This window comes from Struthio camelus, chromosome 10 (assembly GCF_040807025.1).
Source record: "Struthio camelus isolate bStrCam1 chromosome 10, bStrCam1.hap1, whole genome shotgun sequence".
Lineage (NCBI taxonomy): Eukaryota > Metazoa > Chordata > Aves > Struthioniformes > Struthionidae > Struthio > Struthio camelus.
The window spans coordinates 11,353,263-11,373,084 of NC_090951.1; the positions used below are offsets into that span (position 1 = coordinate 11,353,263).

General features: G+C 41.1%; 1 protein-coding gene across 1 annotated transcript in view; it reads left to right on the plus strand.

Annotated features, from left to right (window-relative positions):
* Positions 1 to 19,822, plus strand: part of WTIP (WT1 interacting protein) — a 92,907-nt gene that overhangs the window by 29,117 nt on the left and 43,968 nt on the right. Inside the window, exon 2 of the mRNA XM_068955912.1 lies at positions 7,220 to 7,321. Coding sequence (XP_068812013.1) covers positions 7,220 to 7,321 — 102 coding nt within the window. The remainder of the gene's footprint in view (positions 1 to 7,219; positions 7,322 to 19,822) is intronic.

A 19,822-nucleotide genomic window follows, 5' to 3' on the forward strand; every position in this document is an offset into this window, starting at 1 on the left:
TCAGGCTTTCACTTGCTTGATGGGGTGCATCTCCTTTAACAGTAACAAAAACCTTCCAGTTTCCAACAGCTGCTAATCAGAACTGATACCGTCTCCCCTGACATCTTCCACTTTGCTGTGCTTGACCTGTAGCTGTCATGGTTTAATTCACTAGCCTAGACATTCTCTGGGCTTATAGCTGCTAAAAGAAAGGGTCAAGGAAGGTGATGTTTCAGTCCTTTCTACAGCCTTGTAGCTTTCCAAGTTCTCACCCATCATCTTTATTGTATCTATGTTTGAAACCCTGGAAGGGTTCCAGCAAAGCAGAGCAGCCCATGTATTTAATGAAGTAAGTTAGAATAAGCTAAGGCTGAGCCCTGCTGATCTGCTGGTTACACTTATTCCTTCATGTATATAAAGTTCAACTGCTGTGTCCTGATAAGAAAAGCCCTTCCTGGAACTGGTCCCAGCATCTCTCTTCATGGCCATGACCTCTCCCAGCAGCTTTGTCCTACGCAAGCCACAACCTTGTTAAGCTGAGTGAAGGTATGGAAAACTTTTCTAGGAGCTGGAGTTAGAACATAGAGCTTGCTTAGGTTTTTGGGGAATGGGAACTGAATGTAAATTCATCCTTAACTTTAATTTTCTCAGTAAGTTCTACGTGCACACTCCTCCTATAACTTAATTGAGTAAAGTCTCCTGTAAGAGGCAGGCCCTGTGCTGATGGAGTTCCTTTTAAGTTAGCTGATAAATATCTTGAGGATCTACATAGCTTATTGGCGTGATTTTCACCCTCTTTCCATAATGAGGATGGCAAGGGTGGGGGCAATCTTGATAAGTTTTAATAATGACAGCATAAAATTTCTTGGTACGCAGCCTGGGCTGGTCTTGCCTTGCTTAAAACTGTAATTTTTGCTAGGTGTTAGGGTGGCCTTTCTTTGAGCAGTTTAACCGGCTCTAACCTCCTGCACAGTCGCTGCAGAGCGTGCATGGTTGCTGCCGTAAGTGACTGTGCAAACCAGGGGTCTGCTGCTGAACGGGGTCAGGCCTCTACTGGGCAGTGAGGTGTCATAGTTCGAGGCATGGATGGGCAGTGGCTTGTAAGGGGAATGTAAAATGTTTACCTGAGAGCATTTTCTGTACTTCTCAATCTCTTGTCATTTTTGAGCTTGATTCAAGTTATGTGTCTTCTGATCTTCTCTCTGTGGGACAAGGCAGTAGAGGTAGTTTAATCAGGCAGTCCCTCAGTCATGCTTCTTACCTTTCACAAAAAGACGTAGGCTGACTCTTTATGCAACTGTTACCATATATCCAATTGGTATGTTCCTGCGGAATGTTTGCAGAATATATTTATTTTTAACATGTACATATCTGATTTTTTTTTTTTTATGTTGAGCATTCAAGTCTTGAAAAATATGCCAGCTATCTGGCAGGTGATAAATTAAAACTTTCCGGCAAGAGCTACCTTTGCTGGTAGAGAGCTGAGTGAACCACACCAGTTGGGTTTCCAAAAGTGCGATCTGCCTCCCTTGCTCATCCTCCCCAGCTGCTGGGAAAAGGCTCTGTCCTACATCCTGGGTAGGTACCTTGTTTTCTCTAGCAATCTTTGACTGGCAGATGACGTGTGTATTTGGAGATCCCTCCTTCTCTGTTTGCTGGAAGGGAGGAAGCATTTTTTTCTCCTGAAGTCACCTCACAACATCCTAGTTGTTCCAATCCAGGATGTCTGCACAGTAGCCACTGTTAGCAGCAGAGGTACGGCGGCCCAGAGCTCAGTGCAGCCCTGGTGTCTCCACTTTTACCCAGCTGCTTGGGAGAACTTTTTAAAAGTGGTAGTAACATCCTATTTAAAGCTTTCTTAGGTATGAGATCCCAAGCTGTAGGCATTGCAGCTCAGGATTGGAAAACCTCTAATGTCCTTTATCTGCAGGATTTAGTTCAGTCCCTCCACAATCCTTCTGTTTTCAATGGTCAGCCCCTGTTTCCCCTGTTAGACTTCTGAGCTGAATTAAAGCTTCCTTCCGCCTTTATTTGTGCTGCTTCACAGCTGTAGATTTTCATTTCCCTGCCCCAACACCTTGACTAGGCCAAAGGTGTAGAAAAGCCTGTTGTGGATGTTTATGGAGACAGTCTTTTCCTATGTGAGAGAAGGAAAGAGGATTTTGTAGTAGCCAGTGAAGTACACCCAACCTTTTCTCAGCGCTGCAACACGAACAGAACAGAGGCAGAGATTCATCTGTGCCATGTGTTAGTTGTTAATTTGAGCGTTTACCATAACTCATGGCAACAGGGCATGGTTGTTTCCTACTGTAGGCAGCATGTAGCAGTGACCCTAGGGAGATACGGTGTGGCAGTAAGACAGTAAAGCTGCAGCTCATCCCTCATCTGTGGCATGCTGTCAAATTAAAGATTGAGGTAGCCAGATTTGCCTTCTGGTTCATACAGCTGCTTCTTGCTGAAGTTAAGAGGCCATTATGTTGCCGTTTCCCTTGTATTTGTGCTAAGCGGTTGACTTCAGGTTAAGTGAGGGTGTCATTAGACTCGACTGAGTTCCACAGTATCTGAGGACAACATATGACCAAAAGGCTATTCATAACCTCTGCCAGCTCTTGAAATGCATTGCTAAAAGCAGGATGCTAGTACTGTGCTAGTGCATACACCATTTAACCTGTGCCTATTACCTTTGCACTAATTCTGGGGTACCTGGAGGAGTCAATACAAAGTACCAGTCTGCAACCTGTACCTGCATGGTCGGAAGAGTATTGTGAAGGCTTGCCAAGGTAAAGATCATTCCATAATTGGATGTTGAGGTCCCAATGTGAACTTCCTCCAACACATAGGCTACTATAGGGAACTCTTACAGGGTACGTTTTGGCAGGCTGAGCAAAAAATGCACAACTTTAATGTCTTCTCTAGGTCCTTTTGTCTCTTAAGTCTGGATCAAAATTATTGAATACATCAGAAAATATTGTCTGGGCTGATAGTAATTTGGCCCTGTTTTTCCTGGTGCTTAAATCAGCATCTTGCTAACGCATGTGTTACCCAGAGAGCGTTGTCATGTTGTCGTACGGTGTTGGAAGGCTTGCTTGCCCTGTTTGTATGCAGAGATACCCTTCTAACTGAAGCTCTTAAGCTCAATAGGCTGGACTCGTTAAGGTTTGGGGAGTGCTAGCAAAGTTCGGCAGCTAACTCCAATAGGCAGTCCTAGCGAGTTCCTTCTTTTTCTAGCGTTATTTTTGTTGATTGCCTTTTGCTGAGGTCCACAGAGCACGTGTGTGTTTAGTCTCTGCTTTCATGTTCAGTTAAATGTTGTGTAAGGTCACAAACATCACTTTACCACATTGCTGTACTGTGCTTCTGATGAACCAACCTTTATGCAAACTTTGGGTGTATGCAACATCTTTTCTTGCTAAAAAGAGATACCACATGTTTAGGAAACCTCATGACCTGGGTGGAAGTGCAGTAGTTGATGTGCTAAAGAACTGGAGGTATGCATGTTGGCTGCTTACGGTTTCTCTTTAGAGACCAGTGACCCCAGTCATCAGTGCTGCTGAGGGTGCTTTGCACCGCTCTGCCAGTACAAAGTAGCCCAAGGGCTGGAGCTAGATACTTCATGATACTTGTCTCCTGAGGGAGGGCCACAGAATCAAGGCAGTACCCAGTCTGTGGGCCTTTGCACCTGCTTGGTTCTTAATAAGGCTGTGAGAAAAGAGAATTACTTTAGTAAATTAGAGTAGAAGCGAAGGAGTGGATCTAAGGTGAGGCTAGAATCTAATGGACCTCTTCCTGTTACACCCAGAGCTATCAAGAAACTGCTGCACCTGCAGCAGATTCTGCCCTAGGATCTTGAACAGAGGTGTTGGGAGAGGCAAAGTATTGTATAAAGACTGAAAAAGTCTCTTGAAGTGAGGTGTCAGAAATGAGACATGCTTGCTCTGTAACAGAACATTCTTCATAGGCGATTTAACAAAATTGGAATTAAATCTGAAGGAAAAAAAAAAGGCAATGTAGCTGTTATGCCAAGGCTTTCACAAGCTCACAGTGTGCAGTCTGGGTTCTGACTGGTGGAAAACCAGACCTGAACAGCCATGTAGTCAGTGCTTTTTCTAGGCAGTTATGAGCTCACGCTATACTCATACCACAGCTGCATATATGTTTTCCAAAATACACTTTTGAAATTATATATATGCCTTTTTAGAATGCTAATCATCTCTGTGGTCATTCATTCCTGGAGCTAATGACCAGCCTTTTAGAGAAAACAAGTTAACAAACTGACAGCTGCTCATAAGAGTCACTTGCTGGAGAGGCCAGTTTAATTTTAACATCCAGAGTAAATCCTTCTTTTGCTTCTGATGGTCTAGTGAAGCAATGGGCAAAGAAATCAGGCACTAACTTCTATCAAAGTGGTTCATGGCTATGGTAGATTTGTTCATGAGACTCGTAGAGAAAAATGTCAGAAAATCCTAGGCTGTGGATTTCTGCTGTCCTTTGAGCAAAATGAAGCAGAAGTGGGAAAAGGTAACTCCCTCAGTGTAACCTCACAGTCAGACTATCAATAGCCATCTGTCCTGGGTGCACAAATGGCATGAAAAGATGGGCAAAAAGGGTGCAGATAGCTGGGGAGCTCTAAAAGGGTCCTCTTCTGGCTCCACTACCAAAAGTAAATTGAAATACCAAGATTTTAGGCTAAGTAACAGATTGCTCATTCTAAACATGTTCTCCTGCTGTATGTGCAACCCTTCCTGCTCACAAGGCCGCAAGGGACCACAGTTACTTTAGAGCTCGCAGTATGCGATGCGGCAGAAAGAAGGTGTATGGGTTGTTCTTGCTGCTCTGACAGCGACTCTGCTCCCATTGCTGGGAGCTGCTACTGCACTAGCTGGCTGAGCCGGCTGCGTTTTCAGATCAGAATGTCCACAGTAATCAATAACTATCTTTCATCAGCAATTAACCATTAACTCATAGCAAATAGCAGCCCTTTTTAATAACCTTTGGTTACAAATACATAAATAAAACAGTTCAGGAGCCTTGAATAAGGCAACAAATATTCTGAAATTTCAGTTTCCTATATGAGAGCTTATCTAATGACCAACCTTAATATTTTGTTTAGGGTGAACTGATGGATCTATCTGGCGTCTAGTTTGGTAATACAGGTTTAATTTGGGACGTTGATATTTGATGACATTAAAGTGAGAGTTCCTGCTTCGCTGAAATATGAAATAAGATTCTAGAAAAGTTTTTTTTTTTTTTTAATCTAGTGTTAATAGAATGATAGTTTTTTTTAACTATGGATACCCTTAATTGACAAATGTGCTCATGGTTCAAAATTGCAGCATTGTACTGGTGTATTGAGACAGGTGAATAAAAGCCTGATCTCTTTGTAATCTGAAATGAGGGAGTCCATAAAAGGTATAAATGCCAAGAAACCCATGATTTGTGAAAGGTCTTTCCATTTCAGTATTTGATTAGTAACACAGGAAGGTCTCTCTCCCTTATACCCCCCAGCCCCAAATAATTTTTTTTAGCTTGACAGTATCATATTTAAAATGATCGAACTACACAGCTCATACAGATGACTGTATGAATGCTGAAACATGTTGGTTTCAGAAATGGATTTTAAACTGTCTTGAATAGCCTGGGAGGCAGAGATATTCGTGGGTGTCATGTTGTCTACAGCTGTTTTCTCACTGAAAGTCCAAGCTCAATCTCAGCAGTATTGCTGGATATTGTTCTTTTGCCAGCTTTACCAATGTCCTTGCAGTTGCCTGTCAGAAGGAAATGGCATTTCATTCTCTATGGCGTGGCAGTTTAGGATAATTCACATACTAGGAATGTGTAAAATCAAACAAAAGCGAAATGAGACACCAAATGCTTTGTTAGCTTAGCTTTTGGTTTTTCTGCTACTAAAGTTTCTGCCAGTTCACAATATGCTAATTTCCCCAAGCAGTTTGTATTTGTATTTTCTGTGCATTTGTTGTAAGTGTGTATCAAACTTTCACGGTGCAACAGGGGAAGACTGAATGATTAAAGCCTAATTTTGTCATTCTTGAGTTCCTACCTTCTAGGTATGTTAGGAGTTTTTTTGATACTGATAATCAATGCTAAGCTTGTGCATACATTTGTAGAAATAGGATTCAAACAGCACATAGGTAACGTCATTGCGCTGTTGAGTGAGGCAAAAATCCCGTTTTTGCTGTCTTCTGTAGTATTTTCAGAATCACCCAGCCTTATCTTGAGGTATACTGTACAAGTGCAGTCAGGTAGAGACCAATGGATGTCTCAGAAGAATGTAAAAAAAATGGTTCTGAGTATATGAAGAGATTCTGCAGCATTTCATTTTCTGTTCACAGGGATACAGAAGCAGCGTGGTTCTTGAATTATCTATCTGCCAGGGTTTGCATTTGGAGGGGTTATGCGCAAACAGAAATAAATGCGTAGACAAAAATATTTTTAAAGCTATGATTATATGGAAAAAGCTAAAAACAAAACAGAACACCAAAACCTCTTTGTAGCGCATACTGAAATCATGACCTTTCCTGTGACTCTGCTCAGTGTGACAGTGAGGGTGAATTCCTGACCCCCGAGGCAAAACTGCCATTGGGAATTTTTAAACCGTAAGGAAGGTAGAAGCCTTGCTTTTCTGTTTTCTAAAGTTACCAGATTATGTTTATGAGGTTACATGTTATTATTTTTGGAAAGTTAAATAGTGATTAAATATGACTGACAGACCCGTTTTTGCTGTGCTGCATGGTTTCTGCCATGGGCCAGTGCCGTTGATGTATTGCTTGCATTACTGGAGAGTGGCAAAGAGAAGACATCCTTTCTTTTTTGATCTAATAGCTGTTTTATTGGTCATTATTGAATGTACTGTGGTGGAACACTTAGTTGTGATGGTCTCAATAAATTATTTCTTGGGCAAACTGAGTTACTTCCAGAGAACATCCAGCTTTCCCGGTTCCTCACATTTCACCTGCCTCCCTGGGACCTCTGTCTTTAGCCAGCCTCAGTTTCCATGCTTTCTATCAACAGCTGAGCCCCCCCCCCCCCCCCCCCAAAACTCCTTCATTTGGGTTAATTTCCATGTGTTTGTTTCACTCAAGCTGCCTACTGCCAACTCTGGTACTTGAATCTGTTCCAGGTGACTACTAGCTCATTGATTTAGGGCCTCACGGGGGTGCTTAAGACTCAGTGGCCAGGAGCTGCAGAGGATTTTAACGTTCAGTCTCTCTCTTCTTCCTAGGTATTTGTATAAAATGTGGAAAAGGTGTGTATGGAGCGAGCCAGGCTTGCCAAGCAATGGGTAACCTCTATCATACCAACTGCTTCACGTGCTGCTCTTGTGGTAAGTCAGATCTACCATAGCCTTATTAAGTGGCTTCCTTCTGTAATATATATTCCTTTAGAATCTAGAGTGCAAAGTGAGACCTCATCTTGCTAGTAGCTTCCTGACGCAAAATTCCCACACAAGGCTCCAGCCTCAAAAGTTGTTTTTTATTTGCCATCTGTAAGCGTTCAATGGTGTTTTCTTAAGCAGCAGCCCAGAAAAGTAGTGTTTGGTTGTTTTACGGGCTGCATTTTCAAAATGGCTTCAACTTGGCCTTTATAAGCACTGCATACTTTAAATCAGTTGTGTTTATGGAACTGTAGTGTACATTTAATCATTTTTACAGCAAAACGATAAAATTTGTGCATTCAGAAGCATACTTTCCTTTGCTTTCTATGTACAAATGCACGTCCAGTCCAGCATGTGTATTTGTCATTTCTGTATATATATAGTGCTCCAAAATTGTTCATTTATGTTTGAATGTGATAAGAACAAGTAGAAACTGCAAGTCAAAACACCTTAAAGTATTACAGTGTTTTATTTTTGTAGAGGGAAACGGTGTAGGTAAATCACTGGCTCCTCCTTGCTGCTTTCAGGACCTTTTAAAATTTCTATTTAGATCTGAATGTGTACAGAAGTGATGTATTCTGTATGTGATTTGGGGGAAGTAATGGCTTTGCCAGGGAAAACACAGGACTTGGAAAACTGAGGGCAGCACTTTCAGGAGTATTTACCTTAAGTCAGACATTGTGAACTGAAGTTGGAAAACTCCTAAGCGTCTTGTCTGTAGGTGCTGAGGGCTCACAAATTGCCACCAAGTTCAAGGCAACTGTCAGAGCTTGTTTTCAGGAGTCAGGTAATTTTTATTGATACACGTGTGGATTTAGGTTCCTAATATAGGAAAATATTGGCCTGGATGTCGAAAATCTTGTTTTGATATATATCCACAGCAAAAAATTTACTCTTAGCAGAGTATGCTGAGTGTGGATTGTTTATAAAAGGGATTAATTAAGGATTAGAAAAAGAGTAAAGGATTATTGGCATAGAACCAAGTAACTTTCTAATGAAAAGACCATTGTAAAATTCACTTGTGAAAGAAGTGTATTTTTTTTCTCCTGAGGTTTGTACACATAGATAAATATTTGGTTAAAGAAACCTACAACCTGAATATAGAATTTAGCGACCTTTATAAATCACTCTGGACCATTATCGGGTTCTGGAATAAGCCTATCTCAAATCTTGCGGGATCAGTCTCATGACTCTGCTCAAGTCTGACAGTGAATGAGCAGCTATTTTGTTGGCTGCCAGAGTGAATGAAATGCTCCAGCATCCTGCTTAGCGGAGGATTACAGAATATGATATCGGATAATATCTATCCACTCATCGTCAACATTAACCTAACCTAATTGCATGAGTGAATTCCAGCTTCCTCTGTAGAGTGCGTTTGTTTGTTTGTTTGTTTTATTTTAAGTAGTCAGGATGCATGTTTGTTACTGCAGGGGTCTCTACAGAGGTCACTCTGTTCCTCAGAAGAATGTATAAAGGCCGAGGAATGTATTTTAACAGCAAAATACAATTCCAACTTACTTATTCAAAAGCACAACAAGCTTTTCTGACCGTCCTGGTGACGTGTGTGGCCAGTGTACATCTAGCAGAAGGTGACTTCAGGCGTGTTCTTTCAAAACATATTTTTACCCCACGCCACGATGTCGGTGGAGTTTCATGATTCACGCAACTTTCTGTGAGTCACAAATACACACACTAGGAAACAATGCTCCATGTCTTCTGAGCTTCTTTAGAGTTGTTCTCAGGCTGGAGAGCCTAGCTATCATCTGTCAGGAGGTTTTGCAAGCAAGAAGACCTTGGATTTCCTTCTGTCTGCAACCTCTGATACAATCCCATGAAAAGGGAGCCAGTTGTCTGCAGCCCAGAATGTCTGCAATCTTTCTTATGTTAGGCACTGAAAAAGTGGATAGGCTGTTAATACAGCAGTAACAGCTCTAGGTGCAGATGAACTAACTTGATCAAAACTTAGCTCACTACTGCATGCAACTGAACATAAAAGCAGAGCTATTCCTCTGAACTCAGATCCTAACTAGTAACAAACTGAACACAGCCAGTGAGGGGATGATATATTAACTCTTCAGCTTCACACTTTGCTTGGGACAGTGTAGTCCTTGGAATTGTTTCTGAAAACAAGAATGATTCAGGCTAATGCCTGAGGAGAAAGACCAGTGGATCCAGATCTTGGGAACAAGGCATGCCAGTCATATCTATGGTGATTGCATCCTGGAGCGCGCTGTTGAAAAGGGTTTGCACGACATCTTGTTCAAGCAACTGAACACAAATTTCTCACGGTACTTCAGTTTATGAATAGGGAGTTAATTTTGTCTTAAAAGTGACATTGAGACCCATGCCAGAATATTGCACTCTAGTTTTGGTGCTTACTGTTAAAAATAATGAGGAAAAACTGGAGAGGGTCCAATATGAGTTATGCAGGTGATTAAAGGCTGAAGAAAAACTTACCATGAGGCCAGCATGGTTTGGGTGTCAGAAAGAATGGGGGGGCTTGATTGGAGCTCAAATACTTTTACTAGGAAACAGCATTAGAAAGTGGTCTCTCACAAGAGACCTCTTCTAGAGGCTGCAACTGCACAATTCAGATGGGAAATCAAAGACAATTTGTGTACAATGAGGGTGAATAACTGCTGGAACAAAGTAGCAAGAAAAGTGGCTGATCCTTCCTTCCTCGTTGTTTTAAAATTAAGACCAAATATGTGTCTAGAAGGTGTCTTAAGTTGAGCCAAGCTTTTGGGCTCAATCTGCAGGTAACTGGGTGAACTTGTTAAGGTTAGGCAAGAGGTCACGTCATATGAACCAGTACTCCTTCTGGATGTTACACTGGGGATCTTTGACAAGAGAGTAGAGAAATGCTTTGGTGCCTTGGCTTAAAGCAGTTCTTACGCACTGGTTGCATCTACCTAGAAATCTGAACTAAAGTAAGAGGAAAAGCTTATCCTTCTTTTTTCCTCCCCCCGCCCCATAGCAAGAGTGATCTACATTCTGCTCCAGTGGATGGATACCAGTCTGTCTTCCAATATAACAGATTTAGAATGTAAAAGGCATTAATTAAAAAAGAAAAATTCTGTACCTGGAGACATTTGATTTAGATAAGGCCCCAATATTTAACTAGCTACAATTAAAAATATATATAAAATCAAACCCTTGGGAAATACTGTGGTTTAGAGACCACTCAGACTGAAATGGAATAATGAATAATAGGGCCTCCAAGGGCTGCATTTCAGCACTTGGTACTCAGTATTTTCAACTCAGCAAAGTGCAGCTATGCAGAAAAATGGGAAGAGACCCTTGGGAGGAAATCCCCCTCAAGCAATAATCTTTTCTTAGGCACTTAAGCTTAACTTAGGTTTAAATGCTAAGTACAATCTTATTGGGGTGCTGTGGTTGAAATGGGCACTGTATGGTAAAATGCCACCTTGAGCCTTCCAGTGAGCATATCAGCACTTTCCCCGGTGGTATCCTTTTTGACACATGTCAAAATATCTCACAAGATTACTAGAGAGGTTCGTGTTGCTTGTAATTAAAAGGAAAATCTAAAATACACAGATAATAAGAGCCTCTGTGAGGACTCCAGCCTTGCTAGCATGGAGGTGTGAGGACTTAGCAGGCAGATTCTTGGAGCTGTTTCACAGCCGTAGTACTGAGTTCTTTGAAAACATAACCACAGAAAGATGAGGAAATATTTCAGAGATAGAGTAAATGGGAAAGAAATGATGACTTCTGTCCCCACTGGACGTCTTGGTAAGACTCTATTCATTGTCTTCCTAGTTTCTAGGAGCTTTTGGGTAAACCTTGGTGCTGTGTTAGTTCAGAATTGTACCAGATCTCCTCAGAATAAGAAATCTCATCAGTAAGTTGAGATGAGAAGGATGGAAGGGAAAAGAAAATGACCTATCAGACAGAGATATTTTGTATTAAAATATAGTGATGCATTTCTGACTCTTCAGTGACTTCAATGGGCTTTGAATATTTGAGCCTTGCTCACCAAGCCATTGGGAACTGAGAATATTCAGCATCTCAGCACTCTGCTCTTTCAGCTAATTGTTGGTTGTTTCTTTGTGTAAAACTCAGTACTTTGTGTAACAAGCCGTGGTCCTGAGACAGGCTGTTTTTCATAGGTCAGATAATTCACTTCAGGTAATGTAAAAGCCAAAGCGCTCTGATTTCTCTGGGATCAAATGGTTCAATATGGATCTTAATGTATAATCTCTCAGAGAAAAAACTGAAGCCTGTTAGGATATTTTTTAAATGAAGATTCAAATCACCTCTCAGCTGTAATGCTACTGAAACCTCTTTCAGGCCTTGATACAGCAAAACACTTAGACATGTGCTTAAATGCATTAAATTACTCATAAGCATGCTTTGCTGAATGAGGATCTTAAATAACAGCGAGGTGAATTTAGCCAACAACATCCACTGTCTCTTCTGTTAAGTGTAAAATTTTAGTTTTGGCAAGAGCTCAGTTGCAGATTTTGCTTACAGAAGACGAGCAGAAAAATGTCTGCCTGAAAAGCTCATCATCTAATCTCTCTTTGTAGTATCTCAGAGCACGACAGCATTTCTTCAGGGATAATTGCAGTAATGTCCAGTTCACTTGCGCACTCTTTAAGTGCAGGTGATTGGCTGCGGTAATTGATGGAGTCTATTTGGTACTTGTTACAGACAGGAACTTACCAAGTGCCTTCAGAGTTTAGAGGGCAGGATGGTGCTCAAATCATGACACCATCCACAGCATCTTTTCAGGCTGAAAATTGTAATCCAGCCGCAATGACTGTAGAAACTGCAGTAAGATAACTCTTTATAGTTAAGAATACCAGTTTTTGTACTGATGTTACTTCTAGGATGGTAGTAGATGTGCAGAAAATGAGCTTTGCAGAACTAGGAGTTTCAAGTCTCTGTGCTCTCGAAGCTGCGATATGTTTCACCATAAAAACCTGGGACACATTCTGCTCTTTTACACAAAGACAAATGTTTGAGCATTCCATTTGCCTTTAATCTGCACTTTAGCCACTGGTTTTAGGCACAGGAAATCACTGCAAGATCAATCAGAAGCCTACAGCAAACTGTATAATCCCGACGGTATGCAGCCCATTTCTTACCTAGTAGTTATTGATCGGACTGGAATACTCATGGGGGTTTTCATACCAGCAGTTTCATTTAACGGACAGCTTGTAAAGGTATCACAGATCAGTTGATTACTGGTAGTACTGCTGCTGCCTCAGCACCAGCCTTTCTTTGGATTTTACAAAATTTATTGCTACAAGCCTCTCTTGTAGGGTTATAGTGGAGGCTGGTAGCACAGTAACTCTGAAAGGCCCAAAAGGGACAGCCATAGCAGCAGTTATTGTCACCCTGAAGTGACCCTGAAGGTATGAAGTGCAGTTCTGAGTTAGCCTGTGCCTTCTAACTGGTATAAACAGAGAATGGGATTGTAGGTTTAGATCCTTTACGTTTATATAGGATCCAGTAGACAACAGCTCTCTTCTGACTGAAGCCATTGAGTGTTACTGTACGTAAACGTCTACTGAAGTATGGTCCTGTCCCTGCTTGTAGGGAGAAATTTCTTGTGTTGCTGAAGATGCTCTTTTGCGTATTACCTGCCGTGGGTTGAACCTTTGTTTGCTTTTGGTGGTAGTAAGGCACAGAACATCTTTAGGAAACTGTGTCCCTTTAGACTATATTTATCAGCAGTTGGAGAGCTTTTAAAATACCCAAATTCCCAGTGGAAAGTTCATTTTCAATTCGTATTTGTTCTGTCCTCACAGCATATTTATAAGTTTAGTATGAGTCACACTACATCCAAATTGCACATTGCCAGGGCTTGCTTCTTAGCCTTAAATTAAATTCTCTGTGAATATGATGTTTATGTAGAATAAAACAAAATTTAGTTTCAAATTTATGAGTTTTCTACTGTGTGTCCGCATATAATATTAGCGCGTGTGTTAGCTTTTGACTCTTTACTGCCTAGTGCCTGACTTTTAGGCGACTCAGTTGCAACTTCAGCCTCTGACTGTTCATCTGACTACCCGTGTATGCCAGCTATTCTGAGCATCAAGGAGACGCAGTGAGAACATTCAAGGGCGAGGAACTAATGAGCATTGCTTCAAGGGGTACATTGCTGTGAAGTGAAAGTCTAACGGGTAGCTAACGTCCTTGCACGCTTTCCCCTGTAGTTTCCTAACCACATGCTGTCAGAGCAGAGCAGACTGGAATTTTGGGATTTCTGGTCTGAAATCCAGCCAGAGCCATTGGCTAATACCTGGCGCTTAGGAGAGGCGAGCTGGTGGATGATTCAGTGCTGTGCATGTGGGAACATTCCTTCCCGACCCCCATGGCCTGAAACAGGAGATCTTGAGGCCCTGAACTTGCATAACAAAGATTATTATTCATCTGCTACTCAGACCCTGCCTGCAGACTGTGTTCATGGCTACCTGAATGTTTGGTGGTTTCCAGGCCGTAACTGGAGCTGACAGTAAGTCCTGACACACTTTGTCTGAGACAGTTATTTGGAGGTATTACTCATTGGAAAAGGCAAGCACTTTGGAGACGTGCAAGTTCAGTTAGGAAAAAGGACCAAAGGATTTACAGAGCAATAATCTTTTGGGGGCTGTATATGCTGCTAAGACTGCAGTTTATGTAGACTTGTAATTGAGATAACTTGCAGCATTGCTACAGGGCTGTTGAATTTTTGAGTTACTCAGCTTCTTTGGGATAAGTTACATCCTGTGCTTACCTCCATGCTTTCAGTGTTAGCACATATCAAGACACATAATTACAAGCTATTTCAGGTATGTTTGTAACTGTGGTCCTACACATACCCGTTAATGCAAAACTCACTGAAGGGAAGGTGCTCACTTGAAAAAGAGGCAGTAGTATTGTAAAGGTGACAACTGCTTTCAGATAATTTTGATTCACTTTGCAAAATATTCTGAACCTATGAACAAGTGTCAGCAAAGGAATGTAATCATGTCTCTTGGTAATTAAGTCAGTCAAACTTGGATACTAGCTCTTCTGAGGTCCTGAGTACCTTAGCTTACCTTAGTGTAAAAATGTTTCCTTAATCTTGATCCATTGTTAATCTGATAATATTTGAGGCTTTGGAAAAATGGAAAAGGATGGGAAAAGAGTAATCAGAAATGTTTGAGGTGGGACTGACACAGATGTTCCCGCGGTCTCCTTGGTTTAGAATTTATTTAGCTGTTTTTTATTCTTAGGATGCATTTAGCAGTATGCTCTCTGACTGTATTGCTCTCTTGTCCTAGCTAAGCCCTAGTTCAGCAATGCATGACTTAAGATAAGTACACCAGTCCATTGATTGTGTCCTTTCTTACAGATGATACTGCTAGACATTGTCATGAAAGGTTTCAGTTCTGTGACTTCGTTAAATCACGTTAGTTGAAATGTAAGACAGGACCTATTTTTAAGGATGGCTCACCTGATTGGTCCAGTCCTAGGCCCTGACTTCCATGGGGGAGGTATCCCAGGTGCTCAAAAATAAACATGCTTTAAAGTTGTTTGACTGAAGGTCTTAATACTCAGTATCTCTTACTTTTGAGGGCTGTCTTAGCAACTAGCGTTCACAGACCTGAAGGCAGACCCCCAGGGAGAGGTGTTCTTGATAGGTAGCTAGCCAGCAGAGAAGTGGAAAACATTTCCATTCTCTCTTTTTGATTATCAGAAGGCACATGATGAATAGTTGGCTCGTGGTTTCTCTCTGTCTCCTTGTTTCCCTGAAAGGTATTAATTGTGTTCTGCTATTAATTATTCTAGCATTAAATGCGTGGCTTTTGATGGTTATTTTAATTGGTGGGGGTTGCTCGGCAACTAATGATGGAAACTTTTCTCTGGGTTGATTGACTGACCCATAGATGTAGTCCTCTCACAATATTTTTGTATTCATAATGTGGAACCAATCACTGACAGTGCCTGTGATCCTTTCAGGGGTTGGAAAACATATAAAGTACAAAAATATACTCTAATTAACAAGATTTTTGCCTCTGTTTTTTATTTCTAAGAACTATGGTAAATACCAGAGAGAACATAATCAGTTCCTTGCATAATTTTGTGTGTTTGGAATGCCACCTATTGTTTAGTGCAACAAGCTTTGCTAAAATCTGTTTCCTTATCAGCATTTATCTGATAGTTTTTCCTTCTTTCCCTTCTACTCTCCTATCCTCTTTCTTCCACTGCCTCCCTTCATTTAAATGTTTTCTTGGAACTTACTTCAGTTTCTCCAAGAGAAAAGATTGCCTTGTGCTGCAGTTGAGTTCATCTCCCCAAGGGGAAGAAATCCAGATAATCCAGCGCAGAATGCAGGCCAGTCACTTGACATTATCAGCAGATGTTTGTGTTTCCTATTTCCAGGTTCTGTAATTTTAAAGTATTACCTGAAAACAAAGGGAAAAGTGGGCAGAGAAAAAGTGAAGAAAAAATAGATGAAAGGAGATGATTTTTTTGCTTCCTGTCATCTTTAATGATATAAGTTTGTGCTATATATTGTCCCTATGTGTTTTGCAAAATGCCCGGTCAAAGCTTTAGTGATGTCCTTGGTCCTTTACTTATCTGAGAACTGGTCCCCAGAAGGTCTCGGCTCCCTGAAACCATCTCTAATTTAATATGCATGATCGTTCCCTCAGCAGTAAATCAACTCTGCCTCCACACATACCAGTTAATCAGTTTTGTCCTTCATCACTTCAGCACTCAATAAATCAGTTCTTCCTTACGTAACCAATTAATCATTTCTTTCCTGGTGCCTATCCTAGCAAATTTGGTCCTTGCATACACATCTATCCATGTATGCAAAGATGTCCGTGCTAATGTGTTTGGCCTCCCCTCTAAAGTTATGTCTGTTGTGTATTTCCCTGTCATCTGACTGAACCTCTGGCTTTCCTCTGTCCTACCCTTTGGATATATGGACATCATCTCAGCATTATTGCTCTGGAATGCCCCAAAGCGATTTTATTTTATTTATTTTATTTATTTTTTTTCTACTACATTGGAGGAATTAGATTTCATTCTGTCTTAGATGCAAATTCTGTGAAGGGGAGACCAGCTTTCCATCTCTCTTGGTTTGTTCTTTTTCCTTCTTTCTGCCTGTGTTTGCTCTGGCTTCACTTCTTCATGGATTTTTTTTTTAATTCTTCGTTTCAAATGAGCACTACAAGCTTCTTCAATAAAGGTTATAATTTAACTGTGTCAGTATCTCTTTCTCCAGAAGACAGTCAGCTTGCCCCCTTGACCTTGGCATTCTTAGAAACTTTACTGTGCAGGATCATTTCCCGTTTTGACTAGCGTTACTGCATATGTTATGCTTTTCCTGGATCCTTGAGTTCCTAGGGTTTAAAGACTCCCGATTGTTGGCAGCCCAACCTATCTTTTACCAAGGAAGCAAAATAGCATCACTTTGCAACGGTGGAAGCTTCAGCATGTCCTTTCTCACCAACAAAGCGGTCGCTTTCTTTTCCAAACTTCCCATGTGTTCTTTCAACAGAATCATTTTCTGAGTTTTTTTTTTGTTTTATTTTGTTTTGTTTTTTCCTGTTATGCCCTGTCCTGTCCTGCTCTCTGTCTCCAGTCTTAGCCTTCTTGCTGTCCCTTCTCCGTGTTGGTGTCTCTGCTGCGGCAGCAGGATCTCTCCTCTCCCCTCATGCGTGTCCGCATACCCATCTGTCACTTTTGTTCTGGAAGTCCTGTCTAATTATGACAGGATCTCACAGTGAAATGTTTTGTGAAGCTCTTACCAAAGGACACAGCATGGACTGAAAATGTCTTTTGCTGCTTTACCTTCATCCTCATATGTTATCAAACAAAGGACTCTCTTCTGCTTTGCACCTCATCCATGCCTCCTATCTAGGCTACATTACTAACTCACCCTTAATTCTTATTTACTACTTATTTCAAGGAACAGAAGTCTGTATGGCCTGAAAAGTCATTGATGTTTCAGACTAGAAAGCAGCCTAAGTTTTTTCTTACAAAATAATGTTACAAATCAAAGATTCACACCTAAAAGATGTTTTTACTTCTTACGCGTCTGGCAGTGTTGTTTCCCAGAAGAACCTAGCCTTGTAGAAAAAGAAATAAAAGTTGTTTTGTTTGTGAAGTTTATTTGTCTTCACATTTATAAAATAGATTGAACAGACCTGGCATTACTGTCCCTGAACATACAATGATGATGGAGGCTTTTGGTGTTCTGTCTTTCAGGCTTCCTTGTGGTATTAGCAGAGGTATTAGCAAGCTACATAGAAGTTCTCAGCTGGAAGAATTAATAGATTGTTGGTTAAGAAGGAGTAAACCAGCCCAGTGAGTCAGGAGGCCACAGTTTTATTCCAAATTCTGCTACAGACTTTCTGTGTAATCTTGGACAAATCACTTCAACTGTATATCTGTCTTCGTCCATGTAGGAATAATTCTTCTCACCTACCTTACATAGTTGATGCTATACTGATTTCATTAATGTGAAAGGATTAATTTCATTAATATTGAAAGAAACTTTGAAGTCCTGGGATGGAAGTACTAGAGAAGTGAGAAGTTTTGTACATTGTTAGTTAGCTTTTGTTATATAATAAATAGATGCATTACCTGGAGGAGATATTTGTAGTATCTGCCAGACAAGCCATACAGCTGCTGCAGCATTCTACTGAAAATAATTACTTGCTCAGATAATGCATATTTACCGTTTATGAAGGACCATTTTGAGGACTGTATGTCATTAAATACACAGACTAATGTAAGATTTTAAAAAGAGTATTTTCCCAGCACCACTCCCCAGAGCTCTTGGTGCCTGGGCCACATGAATAACGTTCCCATTCCTCTGTCCAAGCTGAACGTTGTGTTTTTAATTTATTTTAAGTATCCAAGGAATGCTGTCTCCAGTATTCAGAGGACTCTAAATCGGATGTGAGACATAAATGCACCAGAGAAGCTTATCAGAGAAGCAGGCTTGGCGTGAGGCCTATATAAACAACCATAAATTTTTTCTCATTTAAATGACGGGACTCTGGAGGATTGGCCAATTATAGCTGCCGTGGGCTGTCCTTGGGCACCAATGAAAGTGCTTCAGCTGACCCCTGGTATTTGACATGAGCTGAATGTTCTGCTTGCTTATAAACTTACCCTTATAAAATGACCAGCCTGGTTCTAGTAAATTGACTTCTGGAGGTCAGTTTTCAGAGTAATTTACCAGCAAGCAATATTGTCTCCCATCTTTTGACTTCTCAGAGAATATTAGCTTGGTTATAACCCAGTTAGAGAAGAATCTCTCACTCCCAACCATTCTTCTGTGTCTCTCCCTCAAAACACAGCACAGGAAAAAACACAGTAAATTTGATCTTATCCAGAAAATGTCCCCCCCCCCCCCCCCCCCCCATGGATTTCTCATTTCCTGAAAATCCTGCCTTTGACCAGAACTTCTACTGGGACTTTTTAGATTTACCAGCACTGGTGGCCAAACCCAGTTTCAGTTACTGTCAAACTAATTCTTGACTTTGGGGAACAGCATCAGGTCTTAGTTCAGCATTGTAAGCCTGATCTGATCACGCTGACAGTAATGGCTTTACGGCATGGTTCACTCTACAGGAGTTTGTTCCCTGTGCCTGCATGAGAAGTAGGTAGTTTTGCAATGTAATTGTCTAATTTTGATGATGTCAGAAATATTAAGGAATTATCTTACTGTTTTATTTAGTAACTCCTAGTGTTTTACTAGAGTGTATTTTACTATGCGAGTGCTCTATGTTGAACTGAAACAAAATAAGAGATCCTCATGCTTGCAAACTTGGTCCCAATTAGGTACCTTAAATACCTTCTAGAAACAAACCTGAAGCAAAACCTTGTCACAGCCTCCTTCATGGCCAACTTCCAGACTGTATTCAGTACTCCTCCATTTATAAGATTACTGACTCCATTTGGCAGTTAGCAGGACCAGTATCTGATTTAGTGTGGCCAGTGTACTTTGGTGGCTGAAAGAGATAACGTGATATGTGCTATAGTATCTGTGCGTGTCTCAAAGCTGCACTCCTTGCGTGCCCCTGGCACCCTTTTGTTTCCAGCGGGCTCGAGCACCTGAGGACTGGTTCCTCAGTGAACAGCACTGAGCGTTTGCCTGATACTTGGGCCTCTTCTTCCTTTGCTCGCAGGTGTTTAGTACTCAAGGAGCAGGTCCATGTCTTGGTATCCTGGAGGAGAAATACCTCCCACCACCATTTTCTGGGGGAAGATGTTCAGGTGTGAAATTCTTTCCAGCCAAAACGTTCATGTACCTTTGGTAATGAAACAACTATCTGTCCTGCAAGCTGAAATGCCAAAAGGCTTTCCAGTTGCTCTGTTCCCCAGCTGATCGCTTTGTCACACGAAGCAGAGTGATAGGTGAAGTTCTAGATCAATGTTTAAGTTGCCTTCAAGTTTAATTTGTGTATGACATGACCAGAGAGACTTGGAAGCCTT